Source organism: Lissotriton vulgaris, chromosome 4_1 (assembly GCF_964263255.1).
Source record: "Lissotriton vulgaris chromosome 4_1, aLisVul1.2, whole genome shotgun sequence".
NCBI lineage: Eukaryota > Metazoa > Chordata > Amphibia > Caudata > Salamandridae > Lissotriton > Lissotriton vulgaris.
The window spans coordinates 1,615,926,734-1,615,944,192 of record NC_141691.1 but is presented as its reverse complement, the minus strand read 5'-3'; the positions used below and the strand labels follow the sequence as shown (position 1 = coordinate 1,615,944,192).

Below are 17,459 nucleotides of genomic sequence, written 5' to 3'. Positions count from 1 at the left end.
TTCAATCAGTGAAGCACATATTTTATATTCAGCACTCCTCAGGAAGAAAGGGGGAAAAGTTAAGTAAAGATCATATTGCATGCATAAATAATGTTGTGTTGACAGTATATGAGTTTGTCAGCACTTATGCCATTATTGCATAAGCAGATTTGTGTTGGCAGTTTTTGAATTTGTGTGGGTTTAACACTGATGTTGGCTTCTGAATATATTGGCTATAAAGGCAGCACCAGACTGCACCATATAATGTATTTTTTATGTTTGTCTTTTTATTTTTGACGGTGGTGTTACGATAAAAAAACAAGTTTAAAACAAGCAGCAATATCGAGAGGTGGTGGGGGCAGGGTGAAGGGTAGGGAGAGAAGGTACAGGCTGGACAGGCTGTGATCTGAGTGCTGGCGGGGGGAGTGGAGCAAACCCTTTGAAGAGCGTTTGGCTGCCAGGGGGGGCGGAGAAGCAGATTGCATTCAAGGCAGGAGGCAGGCAGAAGGCTCGTTGTCTGTTTTAATGGAGTTTGTTCTTGATCAAGAGGTTGGCAGGTACAGTTTTCCTTATAAAGAAAAACATTTTTAAGGGACGTATAGACGAAAGAATGTCCGTGTTAAGATCTTGTGACAGAGCTATGTCTCCCACAAGACATCACGCCGTTTGATTCTCGGGCTTGTTAGCTGCCGGCATCCTTGGAATCGAGCACAAAGTGTGACGAGGGAAGAAATCAACTCCTGACACCTTTAAAAATGATAGCAATTCTGGCGCCGCCAGGGCTGGCCCTAGGGGGCTCATTTCAATCAGTGAAGCACGTATTTTATATTCAGCCCTCCTCAGGAAGAAAGGGGGAAAAGTTAAGTAAAGATCATATTGCATGCATAAATAATGTTGTGTTGACCGTATATGAGTTTGTCAGCACTTATGCCATTATTGCATAAGCAGATTTGTGTTGGCGGTTTTTGAATTTGTGTGGGTTTAACACTGATGTTGGCTTCTGAATATATTGGCTATAAAGGCAGCACCAGACTGCACCATATAATGTATTTTTTATGTTTGTTATTTTTGACGGTGGTGTTACGATAAACAAGCAATAAAACGAGTCACGGCCTGTGGCCGAGAATAAGTAACGGTGGGGGGCGGGGCAGCGGAAGCCTTCGATGTGGCAAATGCTGCTGGCAGGGAGAAGTGGATCAGCGAGGTGGGAGGGAGGCTGATAGACAGAAGGCTCGGGGAAGATGTGGGAATAGAGGGTGGGGGTGGGCTGCCTGCAACTCGAGCGACCATACGGAGAGGGAGGGGGTGGGCAGCCTGTGCCTTTGATGATCGAATGCAAGCTCGTGCACGAGGAGATTGTGGTCCCGTGATTTCATGTGAACTGTTGAAAATCCTCATCATAAAAAGTCAGCTTTGTGAATGGGCGGCATTAGGTCTCTCTACGAGACCTAAAAATCAGGGGAAATCGGTATTAGGGCCATAGATGCAGACTAGCGCTATCTTATGTCCCATCAGCGTGCCCTGCACCACTATGTATCTGCCCTCACTGTCCCTAGTTTCCGAATGGAAGGAAAAGGGGACCTTTTTGTATATAAGGATGGCCGTGCCTCTTGCATAATTTCTGTAGTTAGCGAAATAATTACTTGTGCCCCAGCTCGAGGCAAAGCGATTTTGGTCAGTTTTGGGCATGTGGGTCTCCTGCAGGAAGGCTATGTCAATACTGTGTCTAAGAAGGTAATGGAGTATTTGACGTTTCTTGTGTGTATCATTTAGGCAGAAAATGTTCCATGTCACCACAGACAGCTCCGAGGGGGCAGAGTTATGTCCTATCTGAGCCATGTACATACTGACATAGTCAAACTATCTTGCAACAATCGAAGATGCCTATTATTCCTGACTGCATTAGACTGTGTAACTTTTACAACGACAATGAACAAAAACAAAATCCCCCCCTCCCCCTCCCACCCAGCCTCCCAACCCATTCGAAGAGGCAATCCCTACATTATCGAATAGGAAAAATGTTCCAGACGGAACAATACTACCAAGAACAAATCTTGTAAAATGTGCAATAACATATCAGTAAACGTTTAGATGGTGTTCACCACGGGAGGGGGGGGGGATCAGTCCTCCTTTAGGGAATGAATTGTAATGTAGCATAAACTATGTCCCATAAGCTGTAAATACCAGCTTGCAGCAAAATCTATATGAGGAGTCAACATGTCCTGATCTCGAGAAAAGTTCTATACTGGCGTCAGATCCGCTTTGTGGTGGTGAGAGTCTATGTTAACTTCCACCTTGATAATCGACAATCAACTGGACCCCAACACCACATGCCTCCTGGACAACCTCCACAACATTGGACTCCGCCAGATCGTGACCGAGCCCACGCACTCAGCAGGACACACCCTCGACCCCCTCTTCACTACAGGAAACTCCATCACCTTTAGCCACACCACCGCACTCCCATGGACCGACCATCGTTGCGTCCACTTCACCTTCAGAACACCCACCATCCACAGACACCAGCACCTGCTTCCACAAAGAAACTGGACCAAAATCACCGATGACCAGCTCACCTCCTCACTCAACAACTCCACCCCAACCATCGCGGAAAACGACGACCCCAACACCACAGCCCGAACCCTGCATAGATGGATCTCGGACAGCACCAACACCATAGCCCCCCTCAAGAAAAACAACAATACCCGTGCCAAGAAAGCCAGATGGTTTACCACCGAACTTCGAGAGTCCAGGCGCACATGCCGCCACCTCGAAAAGACCTGGAGAAACACCAAATCCACAGAAGCCCACAACAACTTCAGAGCCGCCACCAATGCCCAACATCAACTCATCAGAGAAACGAGGAAAAAAGCGATTGAAGATAGAATCTCCACCCACGCACACAACAGCAAGGAACTCTTCAGCATCATCAAGGAGTTCGCCCAACCCACCAGCGAGTCTACCGACATCCCTCCCTCACAAGACCTCTGCGACAAACTCAGCATCTTTTTCCACCACAAAATCAAGAGCATCTACGACAACTTCGACGAAGACAACCAACACACTGAACCCTCACCAACCACCCCCGACACCCGGAAACCAGCGATTGATGACTGGACAGCCCTCACCACCGAAGACACACTGAAGACAATGAAGTCAATCCACTCAGGGGCCCCCACGGACCCCTGCCCCCACCACATCTTCAACAGAGCCGCCAACACCATCGCACCCATGCTCTGCCACACCATCAACCGCTCCCTGGCGCCCGCCTCGTTCCCAGACGACTGGAAACACGCCGAGGTCAACCCCCTCCTGAAGAAACCCTCAGCGGACCCCACCGACCTCAAAAACTACAGACCCATCTCCCTGCTCCCGTTCCCAGCGAAAGTCATTGAGAAAGCCATTAACAGCCAACTCGCCACATTCATTGAAGAACACAACATCCTCGACTCCTCCCAATCCGGCTTCAGAAAAAAACACAGTATGGAAACCGCCCTCCTCGCCGCAACAGACGACATCCGCACCTTACTGGACAAAGGAGAAACAGTAGCCCTCATCCTTCTCGACCTATCAGCGGCGTTTGACACAGTCTCCCACCGCACCCTAATACGCAGACTCTACGCTGCAGGAATCCAGGACAAGGCCCTCGACTGGATCTGCTCCTTCCTCTCCGGCAGGACGCAGCGGGTCAGACTCCCCCCTTTCCTATCGGACCCCACACCTACCACCTGCGGAGTCCCCCAGGGCTCCTCCCTCAGCCCGACGCTCTTCAATGTCTACATGGCTGCACTTGCCCCCATCGTCAGAACCTACGGACTCAACATCGTGTCATACGCAGACGACACCCAACTCATCCTCTCCCTATCCAACGAGCCCAACACCGCCAGACGCAACTTTCGAGAAGGCATGGAAGCCGTCGCCAAATGGATGAAAAACAGCTGCCTACAACTAAACACCAACAAAACAGAAGTACTCATCATGGGCCCAAACCCCGACGCCTGGAGCGGCACCTGGTGGCCCACCGCCCTCGGAAACCCGCCAACCCCCACAGACCACGCACGCAACCTGGGAATCATCCTGGACTCCGAGCTCAAAATGGACCGCCAGATCAACTCGGTCTCATCTTTTTGCTTCCACACACTCCGCCTCCTTCGTAAGACCTTCAAATGGATCCCCCTCGAACACCGAAAGACAGTCACTCGCGCCCTGGTCACCAGCAGACTCGACTACGGCAACGCACTCTACGCCGGAATAAACAAAAACCTCATCCGCAAGCTACAGAACATCCAGAACGCCGCCGCAAGACTGGTCCTCAACCTGCCAAAACACTGCCACATCTCCCAGCACCTGCGCACACTCCACTGGCTCCCCGTTGAGGCGAGAATCACCTTTAAGATGCTCACCCACGCACACAAGGCCCTCCACGGCACCGGACCAGCATACCTGAACAGCAGACTCAAATTCTACGCACCCCAAAGGACCCTACGTTCAGCCCAGCTTTCCTACGCCGTGGTCCCTCGCACCAGAAAGACCAGATCGGGAGGCCGCTCCTTCTCCTTCCTCGCGGACAAAGCATGGAACGCACTTCCGCTCCACCTCAGACAGACAACATCGCTCCCCATCTTCGCAAGAAACCTCAAAACCTGGCTCTTCTACAGACCCCCTCCTTGATGGAATGGAACCTGCACCCCCCTTCCCCCCCACCCTAGCGCCTTGAGACCCTCACGGGTGAGTAGTCGCGCTTTAACAAACTCCTGATTGATTGATTGTTCATCATTAGAGCGAGCATTGTAGGCTTTGCATTTAAGGCAGAATTCCAGCGCCTCCGTGGGGCTATCAAAGATGCGGGTCTTTCCGTTGGATTAAAACTGAGCCGTGCTGGGTACAACATACCGTATTTCAACCTGAGATTCCTCAGAGTGGCCTTCACTCCGTTGTATTTCTGTCTGGCTTCCTGAACCAGGATGGTGAAATCCGTGAACTGTGATAGTTTGGAGCCCTGCCATATTGTTTTTCCACGTTCACGTGACATACGAAGCGCAGCATCACGGTCCCTGAAGTTCATAATCCGGGCTATAATTAGTAGAGGTGGACAACCTGGATTTGGCCTAGGTCTTAGGGACCGGTAAGCGCGCTTCACCACAAAGCCCGCTGTGAATGCATCCCTACCAAATAAATAAATTAGAATCGTTTCCAAGAAGGTGTCCATGCGCCCAGTAGCAGTGGTCTCCGGCACACCAAGAATGCGCACGTTGTTTCTGCGACTACGCGATTCCAAGTCCTCATTTTTTATAGCAACGTCCTTCAGGATGTGCTCGAGCCTTATAAGTGTCTGTGCAGTGCCATCTTCGAGATCTGAGGTGCGGGATTCCACAACATCCATGCGCCGATCATGTGCCTGAATCTCAACACCCATGTCTGCCATGTGTTTATTTAAGGAGTCAAAGTGGACATCCAGTGCCTTGAAGCCTGCACGCATCTCCTGCAGGAGAGAGCCCCTCCCTCCGCAATATCGCCAGGTCGGTCCTGTATTGAATCTGACAATTTGTCAAATGGGAGTAGGCATTGTTTCGGATCCTTACGGCCCATGCCGCAAACTAACAGTCACCAAAGGTCTTGGGGCGCCGTTGCAGGGCGCGTATAATGCAAGCAGGGAGTACCAGGACCGCCAATAGCTGGAAACAATGACAGCCTTTCCTTCACTGTACAGTGTGGCGATATATATGGTTAGTTGATAGAATGCCAGAGCTGAGGGCAAGCAGCAGGGACCAGACTGCAGGGAGTCAGTCAAGTCATTGCGCTGTTCTTCCTGGTATCAAGCGTTATCCCAATGACCATGGGCTGCAGAGTGGTTTGAAGACAGCAGGTGCCCACCACAGACAGGAGCGCAGCAGGTAACGGGAGAGGGGGCGAATGCAGTCCGCTGTCCACAGTTCAAGCCGCAGCGGGGAGCAGTGTTGGAGCGTGCACACCAGATGGTGGGAGGGAAGGAGAGCAGTGCAGGGAGGGCAAAGCCGGGCGCCGATAGTATTACAAATAGATTGCCCCCGCGGGCACCTGCTGCTGGGGACACACACCAGCCCAAACGGGCAGGAAAATATGCTTGCAGGCCCTGTCCCTGCGAGTTGCTGCGTGTGTTGGTTTCCTCCGCATGGGGGCCGCCGTTTAGCACGTCCGTGGGAGGCCTACGGACCTCCCGCTTGTGCCTTGCCGGGATTACCGGCAAACAGCTGATCGGCGCTACCGCCTGCCCCTCGCCCACTCACCGCATACAATCGAGCCGAATCCCCGCCGAATTTTCCACAGCCCCCATATCTTCTTCAATCTTCCTCTGAGCCTCAACGAGCCGCCATGTTGAATTCACGGGCGGAGGTGCATTCTATGCCGGATCTCTCTAATTTCTGCACCGTTTCGGGCGGTTTCAAGTTCCGATGGATCAGGGAGCATTCCTCATCGCCAGGTCGTGTGAGCTGTGCCTTGGGGTCGCACTGGAGGGTGGAACGTTGTTGGATTGTCCAAACGGCCGGAGGAGCTTCAGAGCCGCACAGCCATCTTGGTCTGCGGCTTGGCCACGCCCCACTAAGGATATAGATTTAACTAATAAATACTCACCATCATTCCTGGAAATTGTAATTTCCACTTGGACAATGGACGGAAGGGTTCTTTTAACAAACAACTAGGCTACGTGAATGGCTGTGCCATAGAGCAACTATTACGAGAACCCTCACACCAGGCTGGTAACCTATTGGGTAATCCTGGAAGAAATTTTTATTACAAGAAAGTAATCTGCCTAATTTGGAGAATTTCGTGTTACACCTGCTACATGAAATTATGCCACGATGCCAGTTGTGTAAATATGATTCCATTTGCACAGAAAATATAGTAAAGGAAAACCACAAACAATCAGAACTAAAGCAGCTGTTGTTCACAGTAGTCACATTTTTAAGCTTTTTTGCGAAAAAACGAATCCTTGGATCAAGAATTAACTTGTGGATGTTTTTAGAACTAAAGTAAAGAGCTAAATGGTGGCAGTGTATTACATATAATTTTGTATACTTTCCCAAATATTTTGCGTACTAACGTAGATGCAAACTATGTGAATTTCGCAAAACCCCTACAACTGGATTTACCAATAGCCACGCCGAGTTTGAGCCAAAATGGTTATACCATTCCATACTTTGCCAAGCATTTATGTCAACTAGGGATTCAAAACTGTCCGTCAATGTGAAAAAGGTTTACAGTTGAAATTAGTATCCACAGTCCTCTCTATGCCGGAGGCTTTTGATTTCAACAACCGTAGTAATATAAATTTGGTTTACTGCTTTGATTTCATCTGCTTTAGACAAAATAGCCCCATTGAAGGTAAGAACGTTCCTTCATAAACCTTGGCCACCCCATGTTTCTACAATGCTCTAAAAATTCTGAAACGGTCTACAAGGACATCAAAAAGGTACGGGCAGCCGAATAGGACTATAGATTGAAATACAAAGCACAGCTTAATCAGAATAAGTCTTGTATTAAACAAGCTTCCTGTGCGTTTTACTCTGACGGGTAAAAAACTCACGACCTCTGAGCAACTGGATTATTTCTTTGGTAGCAACACTGGCTTGTGCACGGATTGCCATGAATCAATTAATCAGTAACATGCGTCCTCCTAAATCCACTGTTTGTTTGACCTGGGAACAGTTTGAGTTCTGCCTAAAGATCAAGCATTGTTAGCCATAAGCCAATGTCAATATGGTTGCCGTTTATGTCCTCTTAATTTCAAATAGGTCTATTTAGGAATGGATTATTAAAATTGGAACTCAAACTTCTTCAGTGCATTCAGAATCAGGCTGAAATATTAGTCCTTTCTGCTTCAAACTTTGCCACAGATGTCCCTCTACCATATCGACTGTATTGGCTCAGAGTCTTTAACACAGTCGAGTTTGAGGAGTTAAGTCTCGTTCATCGAGAAATATTTTAATCTACTACTCGAAATCCGGCCTCTATACCTTTTACATTCTTGCGCTCCTTCTACAAATTCCTCATATAAAGAAAATCACTATTGGAGGGTAAGGCCTTTATTATCTGGTCACAAAGATTTGAAACACGCTCCCAATGAACTTTACAATAACCATCTTGCACTGCGAGATTAAGAAAACAAAAAGGGTTTGTTTTCCTCCGAATCACCTGATCCTGTCACCAAGAACTCCATATAGAGGCAAAAGATACTAGGGTATATGAGCACTTAATAAACCGAATAACTAAAAACACTACCAGGACTGGCCCCAAGGATACCAAGGAAGACACCACAAGGTTTAAGGAAGCCTTGTTGCCACTAGTGACAGTGAAAACAAGGACGCTCCTCTTAGTACTGCACATGCGATTAGGGAGGTTGGGGACGTAGAGGACATCCAAAGGCAGCTAGCTGGCCTAATTAGTTCTGTTTTCCCAACACAAAACCACCCTTCTGCCCTTGGTATCTATGCCCATTTGAGTATAGCACCATCAAAGCACCACGTTCAGAAGGAAGACAACGCCGGCTAGGGTACGTTGTATTTTTCACTGGGACCGCATGCACTTTCCAATCGGATCCATAGGGAACACAGAACAGTGCTGTATAAAGCCAAGACATACTTTTAGGCCCTGGGGTCAGAGCATAGGTACCTAAAGTAAAATTGCATGCCTCTTGGAAGAGTCCCTAGAGAAGCAGTAAAACAATGCCTTTGGGCCTGGAAAGAGATGATAATGGCGTGCAGAGTGACACCCATGTGCAGCTGTTAGAGCACCATGACCTGCCCATTTGTGCCTCTCTATCTGCAATCTCGACCTGTAACAAGGAAGTTATCCCTGCTCTTTTGCATTCAGGCTCCGGGGGCTTTGGAGACTGCATTTTTAAAGAAATCAACTGTGGCATGAAGAGAGAAAAAAAAACACAGGGTAAAACTTAGCTTCTGGTGCTTGACTCCAGGGAACGACCACACCCACTGCCTCACAAAGGTTTGTCATGAGAAACCAGTGCAATGTCTACACAAACAAAGCACCCAGAGCTGACAAATGCATAACAGAATCCAACAAACGGATTGTAGGAGAGTAGGGTCAGCTTTCCTATGGTCACTCCAGATTTTTGCTTTTGCTTCACTGGTTTTCGACATTATGTGGCTGTGGGCCTGCTAATCAGACCCACAGCCTGCTGTTCTCTCTCTAAATTCACGTCCATGTACTTTAGGTACATACCCAATTGGACATTGGTTCACCTTATCAGCCCCTGTACAGTGCACTATAGGTGCCCAGGGCATAGGTGTATCCAAGGCCTACCAGGGGCTGCAGCATATATTTTGCCACCCCTGGCTGGCTATCGAAACTGACACAACTGGCTGATCACTCAGCTGGGGCAAGGTTGTGTAATCACCCCTTGCTTAGATATAGTATACCTATATCTAAACCTATATCTGGACACATATATACCTATAAGTCACTCCTATGGCAGGCCTTAACAATCCTGGAGGCAGAGTGCTTGGTTTTATGTGAGATGGTGCTCTAGCATGAGCTGAGCCTGTCTGCAGCTGTCTGGATCAATTCTCTTAGCTGTTCCAGGATATTGCCATACCATATACTCTTAAGTGCAGTATAATCCTCGCGGTTATTTGCTAACTCTGGTTTGGCTTTATCAAAACATGTTGTGTAAGGTGTCATACGCTTTGGAATACTACCCCCTTGCCAGTCCTGGCGACGGGGGTGGTATTCTAGCCTTCTAGAGGGAGAAGACATGTTACTTTAACTAAACGCGGTTACATCTAACCAAAGCCCCAGCCTCACAAAATGGACGCTGCTGCCACAGACACGAGTCTGGCCTCCTGCTGCTGACCGAAACTCCAGCAGGGGAGGCCTGGACAATAGATATCCTGTCACAGGGAGGTGTTACACCACCCCAGACTGTATATAGTGGATTGTAGCAGGGAGGGTTGAATGAAACTAGACACTGCCTGGGGAGCACAAGGCTTCCCATTCATAGTCCAGTTCAAACCGGTGCTGGGACACTCCAGTCCCAGCTCTGGCGCGAAACTGGACAAAGGGAAAGGGGTGTAACCACCCCCCTTCCTGGGTTCCACCCATAGGAGGGACCTAGCAGGTAATCCAGCCCCTTGATTTGGAATAAAGGTAGGAGCTGTGCCCAGGAGCATTAGATTATCCTGAACGAAACTTTGATACAGAACTCTGGACCCTTCGACATCCCACTCGACGTGGAAGACTGAAGAATCTCCCTTGTGGTCAAGGAGTGACCACCCTGTGCAAACAGGCACCATCCAGCGCCCAACGGTTTGCTTTGTTGCAGTTCCCGCCAGAATTCGAGCGACTGAGATCGGCAAGACCCAGCTTCCCTGACTTCTAACAGCCCGATCCACAGTCCCAGCGAATCTGAGACCCGTGGAGGCGACGTGAAGAGTGGAGCCGGCCATCTTGGAAAGACTGCGAAGTGCTGACCGTGCAGCTTCTGAGGCACGCTCGAAGCTGTGCATTGGGGTTTGAGAAGCCCGAGCCCCGAGCAGCTTATGCACCGAAGATCTCCCCTCCACACTCATCGAGTGCTGCGTGGGGCCCTTTTGCATTTTCCTGCTCGACACGTTGGTCCGGTCCCTTGCCCGTTGGCTACTGGCCCCAGAACAGACGAACCTTGAAATTTAAACTGCTAGTCTGGTTGCTCCAGACTTGCCATCGCTACCCTGAAAAGGAGCCACCGCTCTGACCTTGCTGGTCGGAGTAAGAAGTGATCTTCCAATCCTGCGTGGGTTGCACTTGCCAAGGCTTGTTACCTCTGATCCGGAAGCCGACACCGCCGACAGCGAGAGCCTTCGTGGGGCAGCTCGTGCTCCACTCCTGGTCGTCCTCTATGCCCCAGAGTCCACGTGGCAGCGGAGACAAGCTTCACGACAACCACCTGATTGGGCCCGACATTGCCTGGTTCCTTCCTGGTCACTGGCTAGTGACCCAGACTCTGTCCCCTCTGCTTTCAGGTACTCTACATCTTCAATCCACCCTTGGATTCAACCGGACTCTTCTCTCCTGGCCGCCTGCAGCATCTTCATCTCCAGGCTCCATAGATCTACACGACGAAACCCGACACACTTTGGCACCTATGCACCCGCTTCCTGTGGGTGAGGTAACGAACTAAGAATGGTGCTCCTGTTGTGGTTTACACCTCTAGTGTCCTAGTTTAAAGTGTGGTAATTCTATTCCAGTCGGAAGACTTCCAAAACAGTAACTCTTTAACTTTTACGCTCCATTGACTTTTCATTGGCATACGCTTGTGCTTTAGGCACTGCACCCGTGTCCCGCGGGCCTCTCCCGACTTCATCACTGCTAGTCCCGAGTAGTCCCAGCGATTCACAACGCCCTAGGCCTTACCATTGTTCGAGAGGTGGTACTTATACCACTATTTTAGTATATGGCTTGAGTGGCCACCGGGCCTATCCAAAATTGTGCAACATTTGAATGTTTAATTGTGCTTTTGTTTAAACGCTTGTGCCTCTACACTCATAAAGAATACACAGAGGATTATTCTAGTAATAAATACATATATTTTTATAATATATAACTTGTGTGGTGTCCTTTCATTTGATATTACAAGATTGCATATGGTAAAATAGCTGGCTTTACATGCCCTCTTGAGTTTAGCCTAAGACTGCTTAGTCCATGCTACCCCTAGGATAGCTTGTCTATAAGGTTGACTTTACAACCACCACCACAGAATTGTGGACATCATACATCAGGCCAACTTCTCACACGAATCAACTTTGAGGTTTGGATGTTGGCTGTGTTAAACACCGACAATTGTATTGTCTATTACCATACTAAACAGCAAGTACTGCAACATATTTTCTTTTGCAATTTCCATAACCCTTAATATGCAAAACGTCTTGAAAAAACAAAAGTAGCATTATCATTGGCATCTGTCACAAAATTTTGACCCATCTTGGCCAATGTATTAAAACAAGAAAACAGTTATGGAAGCTGCAGAGAATTGTTCATATGAATTTTATTTACCAAATCATTTTTTTAGTAAATAATCATACTTAAAACTTATAGGACTAAATGTGAAACAAAAGTGCCGATTTAAATAAGTTAGCCACACTGTAGATGCTATGTTAACTGAAAAATAATGTATTAACACTGTAAGGGCTGTTTTTTCACACTGAATAGTTGTTTGCACACAATGTTTTTCTTTTTGTTGCAGATTTATTTTCCTGAAGCCTTCTGGTAGCTAGTGAATAGACATTTGTTTTCTATTAGGCAACTGATAGTGAGTTCTCATCGGGAGGAGAGGAGGGGACCGGAAGGATGATTCATAGGAAGAACTGTCTGGACCTCAAATAATTCACTTTATAGACCAAACTAAAAGTGTTTTATGATTTACTGGTACGCAGATGATTGCTCCTTACTACTCTTCGTCAAAGAGCAAAAGGTCAGTACGACCAGTGGCAAGGGTTATTTAATGATTACATCTGAAGATTAGAAAGAGAAATCCCCGCTCCCTCAGAGCCAATTTTTTTTTTTTTGTATTTCTTCATAATGAAGATTCCAAGGTGATGGATCACCACCCTGTAAATATTTTGCCGCTCAAAATACAGAATTATATAAAGTCACAAGGACTAGTGCTGTTGAAGAAATAGAGTGATTCTTTCATTTTGTTTCAACCTGCGAAATGGAGCCTAATTAAGTATTTTATCCTGCAAAAAGTTTGGGTGAATGCTAGAGAAAAGTGAATCCATCAACCTTCCAAAGCTGAAAGCACAGAACACATAATGGTACATATGTTCAGAAGCCTATCATGGTCAGTCCTTTGCTTTCCTGCACATTGTCCCCTCTATTTAAGCTCTGGAACTGCAAGAACCACCGCTACCTATATAGAAAAGCATGACATAAGTCAACTTCTCATTGCTTCAAAACCATCCAAGGTGCATGGACGAGAAGCAGCTAAACAGTCTAACTCATCTTTACTTTACTGGTATCAGCCATTTTTAATGTAACTCAGGAAAGGATCCCAGTGCTGTACCTTGGTTGACATACCATGGTGGTTATGATAAGGAAAATAAACACAAAATTTAACATTACATTTTAAAACCAGACATTTAAGAAATCGAGAGCTAATGCTGCACCACGATTCTGCTGAACTTCCCCAGACAAACACAGCAATTGTTTAATGCATTATTCAAGGAAGCTAAAAATACATATAAAATGGAGAATACCAAGATTTCGCCCTTCAGCAACACGCGACAAAAACTGGCACAGGCGGACGGCTTTCAGCTGTTGGAATTCTAATTTATGTAATCCTTGAAGAAGAGCTGAAACATAGTAAGTGAGAAAAACAGTATCAACATTGATTCAACAGTGCCACTGTCAGGTTAATCGAGAAATATGTGCGTCCTGATTTAGTGATACTTCGATTATGATATTAAGAAGGCAGAGATTATGACACACAGATTTACCATATGGACGCAGGGTACAGTTCCTTGTATACAGTTTCTTAGTAGAACATATCTTACCACTCCACAGAAAACCTCTAGTGCCTTGTGCAAAATATGGTGATGTCAGAATACCCGGTTTATCCCAGTGAAAGAGCAAGCGCTGGCAATGTCAAAAGGCCTGATTCATAATTGAAAGTACTGCTTCAGTCACTGATTAACTGTGCACTCAATAGATCCTCATGCATGCACTTTGTCTCTCATCCTTGCACTCAAAATCCATTCATCCACCCACCCAATGATCCATTCTTGTATTTACCCGCGGCCCGTTTGCAATACAACAGACATACAACCTCAACAAGCATTTCAAAGATAAATTAAAATAATAAAAGTAGGGGCGTGGTCTAGCAGCGAACTGGGATGGCTGCCTAACTCCACAGCTCCGTGATTCACACATTCCCCACGTCTAACGGCTGCCCTGATCCGTCTTCCCCGAGGGGTGGAAAGCACACCGGAGGACCTGCGGAGCAGTCTTCAGCAAATCCCGCTCTCGGCAGCCGCCCGCGGCCGGAGATATAGGGATCAGGCGCCCAAGCCCTATACTCCTCCCTGAAGCCGGGACCCACAGTAGTTTTGTTCTGGGTGCTGTTAAGAACGAGGAACACAAAGTAGAAGTTCAACTCCTTTATTCATGACCAACACGCATGCTCCTAAAGTGTGGAGCGCTGCTGCAGTCAGCTCGGCGATCAGCTGGTAACTGTCACTTCTGACAGTTATCAGCTGGTGACCTCACTGCTGGCACAGTGTCCTCGCAGGGACACTGGCGAGCATACAAGGTAAGGTGTCCCATGAGGGACACACGTATAAAGAACACAACACATCCCCCTCCCTTGGGGAGAACCAGAACCAACAAAAACAGGAAGGGAGCATAAGGCTCCGCTACCAACATATATAGTCCTCAAGTTTAGCCGACAGTCCAAACGGCCTACCAGCTCTGCCTCTGTCCATAGGTTGCGCCAGATCACAGACCGGGATGACAGGTAACCTGCGCCTTGCGCCTGCAGGTCTGGATGAAAAGGCCAAACAGTTCTCTGGTGGGGTGCCTTCGTGCTCACCCTCATCACTCCCCTGCCCTAGGGTTGCAGGAAGTTCCATGTCAGATTCAGTGCCAGAAAAGTATTGTCTTGCCGTACTACCCTTCCATGTTCCGGATAGCACTGCTGTGGGTTTTAACAGTGCGTTGCCCACAGTATCGGTTCCAGGATGTTTGCGAGGTGACAATGCTGGGAAACGCCAGGCCTTACCATCATTCAGGCGTGCAGAATTGCGGTACCCTTTACGAACGGTAAGAGGTTGGGTGTCCATCTCTTGATCCTTGCCGACGTGTCTGCATCCTCTTGCCTTCGCCACATCTCCAGCCTTCACTTCCACCTCCATGCACCCAGGTTTCTTGTCGTCGTAACTCCTGCTCCTAGATCGTGCTTGAGCTAGTCTTTCTTTCACCACCACTGTAGACCAGTGCACCCTGCGAGCAGCCTTAACCCAGCCCACATTGTCCTTTGGAAGTGGAGTCAGTCCGCGCATGAGTTCAAATGGGCTGTTGCCAGTAGACTCGCACGGCGTTATCCTGTAAGCCCATACTGTTTTCATTATTTCTCTCTTCCAGTTTAGTTGGTCTGAAGTGGCTAACAGAATGTTGTCTTCAAGTACTTTGTTAAATTTTTCTACAACTCCGTTTCCCACAGGACAATGTTTTGATGTTGTTATGTGTTCAATGTGGTGCTTCTTCAAGTATCCTTTGAATATGTCTGAGGTGAATTGTACCCCGTTTCCACTTACTAACCTTTTAGGTAAACCCTCACGCGTAAAGGTGTCTTCCAAGAATTGGATCACGTGCATGGAATCGGCTTTTATATTGACCCTTACTTCTGGCCATTTCGTGTAGTGGTCCATTATAACCATTATAAACTGCAATTCATTCCCGACAGACACCGGACCAATTACATTGATACCAATCATTTCCCAAAGCATGGATGGTAATTCTATGTCTTTGTTCTTCATTTGTTCCTCCAACCATTCATCTCTTGTTATTTTGCTGGAACATGCCCTTACATTAGCTACGTGTGTCTCAACCATTTCATTTGTTTTAGTTTCATTGTCAAACTGGGTAGACATTCTTCTTTGAGATTCAGCGTAGTCGTATGCGTCTGTTGTGTTAAGCACTGTCTCACGGCTGTTAGGATCCAGCTTGATTCCAAGACTTCCTTGGTCCATCCATCCAAGTACAGATGGTCCTACCTTAGATACGTAGAGTTTACATTGAGCCTCTCTACTCTTGAGTATGAACCTGAGTGTCCTGTACCCTAATATTTCAATTTGTTCTTCCTCAAATGATTTTATAAATATGTCTGGTTTACTGAGTCTCTCACCAATAACCTCCTTGAATTTTGCCTTCCAAACCTTTTCATTAACGATGGTGTAAGGTGAGCCTGAATCTGCGGCTACATCTATTTCCACCCCACCAATAGTCATGGTACAAATCAGTTTTCTAGTCTTGGCTCCTTTTCCTGATTCCTTTACTTGTTCTTGTTGATCGTCTATGTTGAGGATGTACATGTTGATGTCTTCATCTGTGTCGTCATCCAACTCATCTTTCTCTACCACTGCTTTTACCTGTTGAGGTTTCTTTCTATTACATGCGTTGTTGAAATGACCGATAAGTCCACAAAATGTTCACCTTGCTTCACGGGCGGGACATCTAAAATCGTAATCCATGTGTGTAGTAGTTAGGCATCGGTAACAATATCTTTTCCCCTGTTTCTCTATTCTTCTTTCAGGTTGGATATTGTCTTCCTTTCTTTCTGTTTGCTTGCTGACTTTACAACTCTTTTGTTCGGACACTTTGCTGACTTGGCCATCTTCTTTCTTTATTTTTTCGTCTTTCAACACAGCTTTGGCACACCGTCCAGTAAGCTCCGCTTTCCTCGCTATATCTATTACATTCTGTAGTGGGTACTCCCCCTTAGCCCAAAGATTATCTTGGATGTTCTCGTTTGAACCTTGCATAACTATTTGATCCCTTATTAGTTTGTCGTGTAATCCCCCAAAACGACAGTTAATCGCTAGATCCTTAAGAGCAGATACATAGTCATCTATTGTCTCCTCCTTTCCTTGTTTCCTATGGAAAAATTTGTATCTGTCTACACCAACACAAACTGTAGGTTTATAGTATGCGTTTAGATCATCAATTGCGTTGGAGAACACATCACCATCATTTCCACCTCTTGTTTTTTTATTTATGGAATTATAAACTTTTATTCCTCCTGCACCTAAGTTGTGCATTACCATCTTGTACTTTTTTTCCGGCTTCAATTCTGCGTCTTCTTCAATTGTGGAAATGTAGTTGAGGAAATAGTCCCTCCACTCTTCCCACTTTAAAACTGGTACACTACCAGCACGCAGAAATGCCTCTGGGGTTGAGAGATTCCATATACATCCAGTAGCTAAATCACTCATTTTCTATTATGTTTTGTTTAGATTTTGGTAACGTGCTCCTGAGTTGTTTACACTACTGTGCTGTTTTTCCCTGTTATTTTCCTCCTGCAGCTAGTCAGGTATACACTCAGTCACAAAGGCGTGTCCATGATAATGCACTTCTATGTTACTTGGCACTACTGCGCTATGTTTCCTTTAATTTGTTTATGCTGCTGGTTCTGTGCACACTCAGTCGCTAAAACGTGTTTCAATTCTTTATACACTTAAAGGTGTCACTTACACAGCTGCAGTGAAATGTGCTTATTTTTTTTTACATTTTATTTTCATTTACCGTTTTTTCTTCGTTTTCAATCGCCTCACAAGCGCGCCGCTTCACCTTCCTTTTCTGTGGAAATGCGCGCTGGGAGCGTTGTGTTTATTTTCCTTGCTGCCACTTCCCGGTTGCTTTGTCCAGGCTAGACCGCTGTGTACTCTGCGCCAGATTACTTCTCTCAAAATGGCCGCCAACGTCGATTACGTGCAGACGCAGTGACGTGTTTG

The 17,459-nt window shown here is 46.9% G+C and overlaps 1 protein-coding gene across 1 annotated transcript in view; it reads right to left on the bottom strand.

The window, feature by feature from the left end:
• The window catches only part of TERF1 (telomeric repeat binding factor 1), a 337,355-nt gene that overhangs the window by 231,350 nt on the left and 88,546 nt on the right, over nt 1-17,459 (bottom strand). Inside the window, exon 2 of the mRNA XM_086965882.1 lies at nt 13,209-13,304. Coding sequence (XP_086822008.1) covers nt 13,209-13,304 — 96 coding nt within the window. The remainder of the gene's footprint in view (nt 1-13,208; nt 13,305-17,459) is intronic.